Source organism: Suricata suricatta, chromosome 8 (genome assembly GCF_006229205.1).
Source record: "Suricata suricatta isolate VVHF042 chromosome 8, meerkat_22Aug2017_6uvM2_HiC, whole genome shotgun sequence".
Lineage (NCBI taxonomy): Eukaryota > Metazoa > Chordata > Mammalia > Carnivora > Herpestidae > Suricata > Suricata suricatta.
Window position 1 is genome coordinate 73,132,429 of NC_043707.1, and position 8,435 is coordinate 73,140,863.

Genomic DNA, 8,435 nt, shown 5'->3' on the forward strand with positions numbered 1-8,435 from the left:
TGGAGCCGCGGGGCAAAGAACCGGAAACTTAAGAGACAAAGTTCGGAGCCCCGCCCCCCGCCGCGCTGCCCCGCCGTCAGGCCCCGTGGACCCTCGACCGGACAGATCGCCTCGACTAATCTACCCGCTCTCGCGAGCGCCATGTCGGGTTCCTCCAGCGTTGCCGCTATGAAGAAAGTGGTTCAACAGCTCCGGCTGGAAGCCGGGCTGAACCGCGTGAAGGTGAGCGGGGGCGGGCGGAGGCGGCGGCGGGTGGGATCGGGCAGCCGAGGTGGCTGGGGCGGGCGGCACTCTCGTCCGGATTGTTTCCTCTGGGGAGGACGCGCGCTCGGCGGCGACGATCCGAACCGGGAGCAGCCAGCTTTAGAGAAGTAGAGGCGCGGGTCGGCGCTGTTGTTCGGGGGGTCGGTTAGTGCGCCCTTCCGCGCCTGAGTTTTCCGAGGCAGGCTGGCCCCGGGGCTGAACTTCGGCTTTCCGCGTTCCGGTCGCCCTTCTCCCTCCCTCCCTCCGGCGTGACTCCGCGGCTGGCTTGGGCAGCAGCGGCCCCTCCGCGCGCCGTCCGCACCCTTCTAGTCCTTAGCTTACGGGACTCCACCCTTTATTTTCACGGGGTAGAGTTTTATCTGACTTTTAATTGAGAACAGAACCTATTTCTATGTCGGAAAGTTCCCAAACTCACTCCTTGCCAGTTCCTCTTACCCACCGAACACATACTTGAAAATGAATTTTTGCAAATGCAACCTGTAAGTTAAAGAAGCGTGTTTGTTTTTGAAACGTCCCCGGTGTCTAAGGTTACCACTGGTGTGTTCAACCTCATACAAAGCGTGCATTTCATACCTGTTTGGCACAGTTTACTGTGTGATCTGCCTTTGGAAATACGTACTGGTTTGCATACCTTAGTGATCACAGTGGACTAGGCTTATTTGTTTTGCCATCTAGTTAATACTGAACTTGTCTTGGGACATTTACTTTGGGAGAAAAAACCCTTTTGTGTGTGTTGATAGGACAACCTGACTTTCAAGTGCTATTCCAAGTTTCTCCTGATTTTTAAAATCCTGAATGGATTGGCTTCTTTCTGATGCAGGTCATCTTACAAGTGAAACACTTCTTGTAATTAAAAAAAGAAACAAGAATATAAATCATGCGCTCTGTTGAAAGCAGCAGCCAGTTTTCAAGATGACTTGATTGTGTACTCATCTGGCTAGTGTTTACTTCTCGCTGAAACGTTTTATGGAGTAAGATAGCTTCCCATTTACCTACTTCCTTAAATAGAAATGTCAGGGACCTAGCTTATTCAGTTGTGGTCACCTCAGGAGGGAAGGGAAATTCTCATTAGTTTTGGCGTGGGATTCTCCTCCCTTCCTGTCCTGTAAATGCTTGTAGACTCCATTGCTTTTTTGAAATCCATTTCTCTCATCTCCAGCTTCTTAACTCATCCCAGTGGTTTCTGCTCAGTCTTGGCTGGATTTAACTCTGAAACTTGAAATCATAGGTTTCTTAACCAACCATTACATTATCATTCATGTGCGCCTTTATCACAGGTTAGAGTAGTCCAGGAAAAAAAAAATGGGAATGGGACGCGCAAAAAAAAAAAAAAAAAAAAAAAAAAAGCTGGTTGAAAGTAGTAGTTGAGTGGGGATACTTAGTCCTTGTCTGGAAAGAAAATGAGATGAAGTCCTCAGATTTAAGTACTCTAAGAGTTTTACCAGGAGAAAACCCCAGCTACTCCAGTGCCTCTTCCAGGTGATGCCTGCCTCTTGTACTGAATTCTTTAGGAGGCTTCTGGTCTGGAGCATTAAAGTCACCACAGGTGATTTGGTTTTAGAGTTATTTCATCTCCTGCTTAGGGGTGTAGAAAGGAGGGGAGGAGGGTATCCCACCTTGGGACTTTAAATGAATTTTTCTTTAAATTTGTTGTAAAATGTGCTTAGACTGATTTTTGTCCTCCTATTTATGACTGCTAGATGCTTTTTTTGGTGATATTTTATTTTTAAACTATCATGAGTTTACTGTTGAGCCTTTATGTTTGACCACAGTTGATAGAAATTTTCACAAATGCTTGACCAACCATACCGTATGTAGGGTGACCATGCAGTGTATTACCAACCAGGACACTTTTGAGAGTGAAAGAAAGCATTAATAATTATGCCAGGATTACAGGGTTTCAGCCTCCTGGATGGTGATTATTACTGTGCTTTAGGGGTAGCAGCTTGTTTGAGTTTTAGAGCCTTTGTCTCGGTTCACTCCACTGCTTAGAGTTCTCACTGATGGTCCTTTGTCACTGATAGTTACTTGGCTGGGTCTCTTGTCATTGAGATCTCAGTTTAAATGTCACCTCCTTAGAGACACTTTCCCTGAGGTCAGAATCTAACCACTCTGTTTCTGAAGCGCTCCTTGTATTTTCTCCTGAACTGTCCCTTCCATAAGAGGATCTGGCTGTTCAGTATTCTCAGTGCCTAGAGGTATATCTGGTAAATAATGGTGTTTGAGAAGTTTGTGAAAGGGAGTTAGTTAAGTTGGAGCCTGCCTACACTTAGGCAGAAAGTTAAGAAATACTTTATCCTACTGCTAGTTAATGTGAATGAAACGAAGTTTTAAGTTTGTGAAAAATGATACTTTGCATTCCCCCACTTTAGCTACACCTTTTTGGTGGGTAAGCAGGGTGGCCATTTGTTATAACACTTCGTAACAGATGCTTACATATTACTTTACACAGTTGCTAAATAAACCTGTGGAACTCATTATTACCCTGGACTGTTGTATAAGTCAAACATACAAATAGATTTCAAGACTGGAGATTCATCTTGAATCTCCTTTTATCGGGTAAATGTCTGGGCTACAGCAGTAATGTGCAGGATTTCTTATAGAGAGTATTTGTGATGCTCTATCTCCCTTTCAAAGGCAGATGCTCAGCTGAACTGGACACCTGGTCTCCCCCTTCTTGGGGATAGTTAAAACTGAAAATAAAATGATTATTTTTCCCATCTTCCTAAATCTCGACTTACCAGAATATATACAAATAGTAGATGTTTAAGTGATACCTAACCCTTAAGTCCTGTTTGAGTGGCACTGCATACACATATGAAAATTATTAAGTCATATTGAAGCAAATACACCATTCCTTAAAGGCAGGCTGCTCAGTGGAGTTGCTAAAATAATTCAATGTTTGCTATCGGCTTTTTATAGTTACATTACATAGAACTGTCCAGCTTTGTAACATTAAACAGCAGATGGCACATAATACCAGAACAATGAACTGAATGATTCAGATTTAGAACATGATGTTCATTTCCCCAGTAATATATATGCTTTCAAAACAGTAATAGTTGGTGAGAATTATAACACCTTTTGTTTGTATTTTGTGTACTGCTTTTAATTAAAAAAGATATTGAGTAACCTGAAGGTTAAGTACCTCTAAAGTTTATTAATAAACTACCAAGATGGGTTTTTCTTTGCAGATGTACTAAATCATTTGATGCTTTTAATAAATAAGCAAAAGAAAGCATACTCTAAACATGCAGTGTTTTAAGTATGACCTCAGTATATGACTCTTGACCTTCAATTACTATATCACTTAAGAGAAGTGTTTATTGCAGGTATTTCAAAGATTTGAGAAACCTTCACCACAACATTCTCATCTTCTGTCTTGTATAGGTTTCCCAGGCAGCTGCAGATTTGAAACAATTCTGTCTGCAGAATGCTCAACACGACCCCCTGCTGACTGGAGTATCTTCAAGTACAAATCCCTTCAGACCCCAGAAAGTCTGTTCCTTTTTGTAGTAAAACGAATCTTTGAATGGTAAGTTTCTTTAATATTTAGAGTTTTTTCTAAACTGCATTATTTACAAGGACAACTTTTAATATGTGTACTACCGGTTTATTTGGATTAATTCTGATGTCATTACTCTAAGAGAAACCAGCTGTAGCACAGCATAGCAAATAATTGGGGAGTTGGGAATGCAAGGGAAATTCAGGAGATCGTTGAATAGACTGACGTGTAGACCTTTGTAGTGGGGGATAACAGGTTTTACTCTTTATTCTTATTAGCTAAAGATATAACAGAAAAATGAAGTGTATGAGTACATGGGTCAGGCAGTGGATTTGATTTCAGGATGGGCTGGTTTAAAGCACGTGTCCATACATTAATCTGTACCTTCCATTTCAAATGTCAGTGTGTGCAAAAATGTATAATACTAATCCAAGAAAGATTTTACATACTGTAATTAATATGTAATCCAAGGGTGCTATCTTTTATAAATACACAGTACTTAAGTCAGAGGGTGTACTCATATTCACCTATGAGAAACAACCTTAAACTAAGTGTTAAAAAAAAAAAAAAAGACTATGGCACACACCCTTTATAAACATTCTAACTCCTCAAAGTTCAGGAAGCCAGCTTCCCAAAATACCATGTTACATAGTTGTGCCCACCCTAATTAAGCTTTGTAGATTTGGGAGTATCCAGGAAGTCAGCATGTTTCCAGTAAATACAATGATTGGTTAAGATTTTGAAACACAAGAAACCACCTTTGAGTAACAGGTTTTCCATAAGGAAGTAGTTCCTTTTTTTTTTTTTAACTTTTTTTTTTTTAAACATTTATTTTTGAGAGAGAGAGAGAGATCATGAGCAGGGGAGGGGCAGAAAGAGAGGCACACACAGAATTAGAAGCAGGCTCCAGGCTCTGAGCTGTCAGCACAGAGCCCGACGTGGGGCTTGAACCCACAAACTGTGAGATCATGACCTCAGCCTAAGTCGGACGCTCAACTGACTGAGTCACCCAGGCGCCCTGGAAGTAGTTCTTTTTAACAGCCTAACATGTACGTATTTAATAGTTAATAGTTCTTTGCTTCAGCAATACTAATTCTTCATGGCAATTTTCAGAAATTTCCTATGTTTATGGCTTATTAAAGATTCTTTTTAAACCTCTTTTCCCCACTGTATTCACTTTATAAAGTGGTTTATTCTCATTTGATATAAAATACTGTTACAAAACATGGCTTTTTACCTGGCTGTTAATAGTTTTATTTTGCAGAAGTCTGCAGATAAGTGTTTAAATGACTTGCTCAAAGTTATAATATAGCTAGGATAAGAACCCAGATTTCAAAGTAAAATAATGTCTACTAATCCTGGCAGTTTAATAAAACAGGTTTGTGGATATGATTTGAAACACCTTGGACCAGGAAAAGGGTATTTGGATGTAAAAGTATTTCTTCTCAAACTTGAAAGTATCTGCGAAATACCTTGTAATTCAGTAGGTATGAATTTCTAAGGGCTGGAGGATTTTTTTTTTTAATGTTTATTTTTGAGAGAGAGAAACCGAGCACAAGTGGGGGATGGCAGAGAGGGAGACACAGAATCCAAAGTAGGCTCCAGACTGAGCTGTCTGCAGAGCCTGACGCACAGGTTGAATTCACGAACCATGAGGTTGGATGCCCAACCGACTGAGCCACCCAGGCATAGGGCGGAAGCATTTTTTTACAGACACCCAGGTTATACTGATGCTGGTGGTGGTCCTGGGCCCACACTGAATGTCCTGGATGCATAGAATCTATATTTGAGTCTTAATATTCACATCTTTTAAAAAATATATAGTTTTTATAGTTTAAAGAAAGATAGCATAGATGACTTAGAATACAAGGAAAATACAAAGACCATGAACAGCAAACCTAGAGCCAATCATTGTTAATAAACTAAATTTCCTTTTAAGGAAAAAAAGGATGGGCTGTATTACAGACAATGAGTATGTACAGTTTTTATTCTGCTTTTAAAAAACACTTGAACTTTATGGGGCACCTGGGTGGCTCAGTCAGTTAAGCACCCAACTTCAGCTCAGGTCATGATCTCAGGGCTTGTGAGTTTGAGCCCTGCTCTGTGCTGACAGCTCAGAGCCTGGAACCTGTTTCGGATTCTGTGTCTCCCTCTCTCTGCTCCTCCCCCTCTCATTCTCACTCTCAAAAATAAAAATTTTTTAAAAACACTTTTTTTCATTAAAAATTCTTTAAAGATTTTCAGTGGCTCTATTATAGCTTAAACATCATTAAATATGCTACACTGAGGCAGATATCTTGGTGTCCCTATGTATAATTTACTTGTTTAAGATAATTTTCTAGAAGTAAGATTGTTCAGTAAGGAGTGACATTTAAAATTTAATAACACTCGCTAACTGGAAACAAACTTTCCACCTGGAGCTTGAGAGTGCTTTTCTGTTGAGTCCTTGCCAAGCAGAGGTCAGCCTATTTGCTACTATTTTCTACTGATCTAGTTTTTTGTAATTTGCACTAATTCAAATGTTAACTGGCTTAAACCTTTTTCCCCCATGATTCTTTTTAAGCCTGTTGAACATTCTCATTCTAAAATAATAGAAATTTTCAAGTATAGAGAGCCATATATCTACCGTCCTGAGTTAAATAGCTTATTACCTTATTAATTTTCAAAAAGAAATAAAAGACACTTTTTCTATCATTCCACATAGGTAACTTAACTCTGAAGTGGGAATACCCATGTTTTTACTTGTTACTATGCATATTGTGTTTGTAGTTTTAAAACATAGTAAATTTTTTTTTTTTATTTATTTCTGAGAGACAGAGACAGCATGAGCAGGGGAGGGTTAGAGAGAGAGGGAGACACAGAATTTGAAGCAGACTCCAGGCTCTGAGCTAGCTGTCAGCACAGAGCCCGACGCAGGGCTCGAACCCATGAACCATGAGATCATGACCTGAGCCGAAGCCGGATGCTTAACTGACTGAGCTACCTAGGCGCCCCACATAATGTTTTTTAAGCACCAACTATTATCTTTGAGATTTGTGTTGATCCTTGTAGATTGTTTTACCTGCTCTGTAGTATTCAACAATGTGTATAAACCTCGGTTATCCATTCGCCTGCAGAGTTACATTTAGGCTGTTCCCAGTTCTTTGCTGTTAAAACACCACGGTAGTCAATATCCATGTATACGTGTCACTTTATAGGTTTATCTAGGTAAATGTTAAATGGGTGTCTGTCCGATTGAATGGGGGCGCCCAAATATGGGGCAATGTGGGGTGGAAGTTGGTGGTGAGGGAGGTGAAAGAATGCACCTGAGACCGAACAAAGGAGCTAGAAGCTGATTGCATACACTGTAAGAGCAACGGGCAGGCAGGACAGCAGAAAGGCTGGTGCCATGAGACAGTGGGAATGGAGTACACCATAAGGGAGCTTCGGGCAGGACAGCAAACGAGAGGCTTTCTGCAGTGAGGAAGTGGGTAGGGCTGTTTTTAAAGGGGGAAGATGAGAAGTTATGGCAATGTATGGAATCTTCCTTTTGGTAACTGCCCAGTTGTTAAGTAGCCCACTGGTTAGCTGGACCTATGGATATCTTAAGGTGGGTGGCCTGATGGGCCTGTGTGTATTCAGGCAGAGGATCCACGTGGGCACTTTCTACACTCCATGGCCCAAGCCTGTTTGCCTGGAAGTGGCCTCTACAGTAAACAGAAATGGGATTGAATCTTCTACCTTAGTGGAAATTATCATATTGCTCATTTTCTAGGGATATTCAGATTTTTCTGAATTTAAGGGATTTTTATATTAACTTTTTAAAATTAGAATAAAATATATTTGGCAGTTATCTTGGCAAGTTAATCTTTAAGTCTGTTTTTTATAAATCATAGATGATTTGTTCTTAAGAGGAGTTGTGAAAACTAAGAGAAAGTTCTATTTTATATACCACAGAGATCTATTCCTCATTTTTATCCTAGAAACCCTATGGTATGTCTGCTTTTTAAAAAAACAGGCTTAGTTTAATTGAAAGCATTGTATAAGCTGACATGCAAATGAATGCCCTCGAAGTAAAAGAAAAGTACTACTTTTCAGAAGAAAATACGGAGTTTTGGTACTTTCCCCTAATTCACTCTTTTCTTTTCTGTTTCAGGTTTTCTAAGCCATTTTTCATAAACCAGTGCATATTCAAAGGAGAACTAAATTTGGAGGCTGTACGAAAGCTTATCCCTGTAACACGTGCCATACTATATAAACTTCTACTTTTGTCAGTCCTTAACATCTACCTCTCTGAATTTTCATAAATTTCTATTTCCCAAGGGTAATTATTTTATATACACTGGCAGCCGCATACAATAAAGTACTTAGTGTAAAAGGTTTTGGTTAATTTCTGGTTTTAAATATACTGTGTTTTGTTTTGAACACATAAGGTAAAGGGCAATTTCCCACTGTCATTAAGAAGGGGTTTAAGTTGTAGTGCCTGTTCTACAGCTCATCTCATATAATTTTACACCATACATGTGAAAGACTTAGAGAACTAAAGGCAAGTTGCCAACTTTTTCTTTCAAGGTCAGGAGGAGACTGCTAATACTAGTTTCTATTTATGAGTTATATGCAGGATTAACTTTGTATTTCTAAAAAACTCTGTTGTGTAGGGGGTTACCATTACACCTAGAAATTCGTT

General features: G+C 40.0%; 1 protein-coding gene across 1 annotated transcript; it reads left to right on the forward strand.

Moving 5' to 3' along the window:
- The first annotated feature begins 21 nt into the window (after window positions 1-21).
- Window positions 22-8,138, forward strand: GNG5 (G protein subunit gamma 5). Its single transcript, XM_029950138.1, has 3 exons — window positions 22-222; window positions 3,655-3,799; window positions 7,905-8,138. The coding sequence occupies exons 1-2, from the start codon at window positions 142-144 to the stop codon at window positions 3,778-3,780; spliced, it is 207 nt and encodes a 68-aa protein (XP_029805998.1). The 5' UTR covers window positions 22-141; the 3' UTR covers window positions 3,781-3,799; window positions 7,905-8,138.
- The last annotated feature ends 297 nt before the right edge of the window (window positions 8,139-8,435 follow it).

Excerpts from the sequence above, each read along its gene's own strand:
- GNG5 (XM_029950138.1), top strand. The coding sequence starts at position 142 with ATGTCGGGTTCCTCCAGCGTTGCCGCTATGAAGAAAGTGGTTCAACAG. Across the intron at positions 223-3,654 it reads CCGGGCTGAACCGCGTGAAG|GTTTCCCAGGCAGCTGCAGA; the intron begins GTGAGCGGGGGC and ends TGTCTTGTATAG.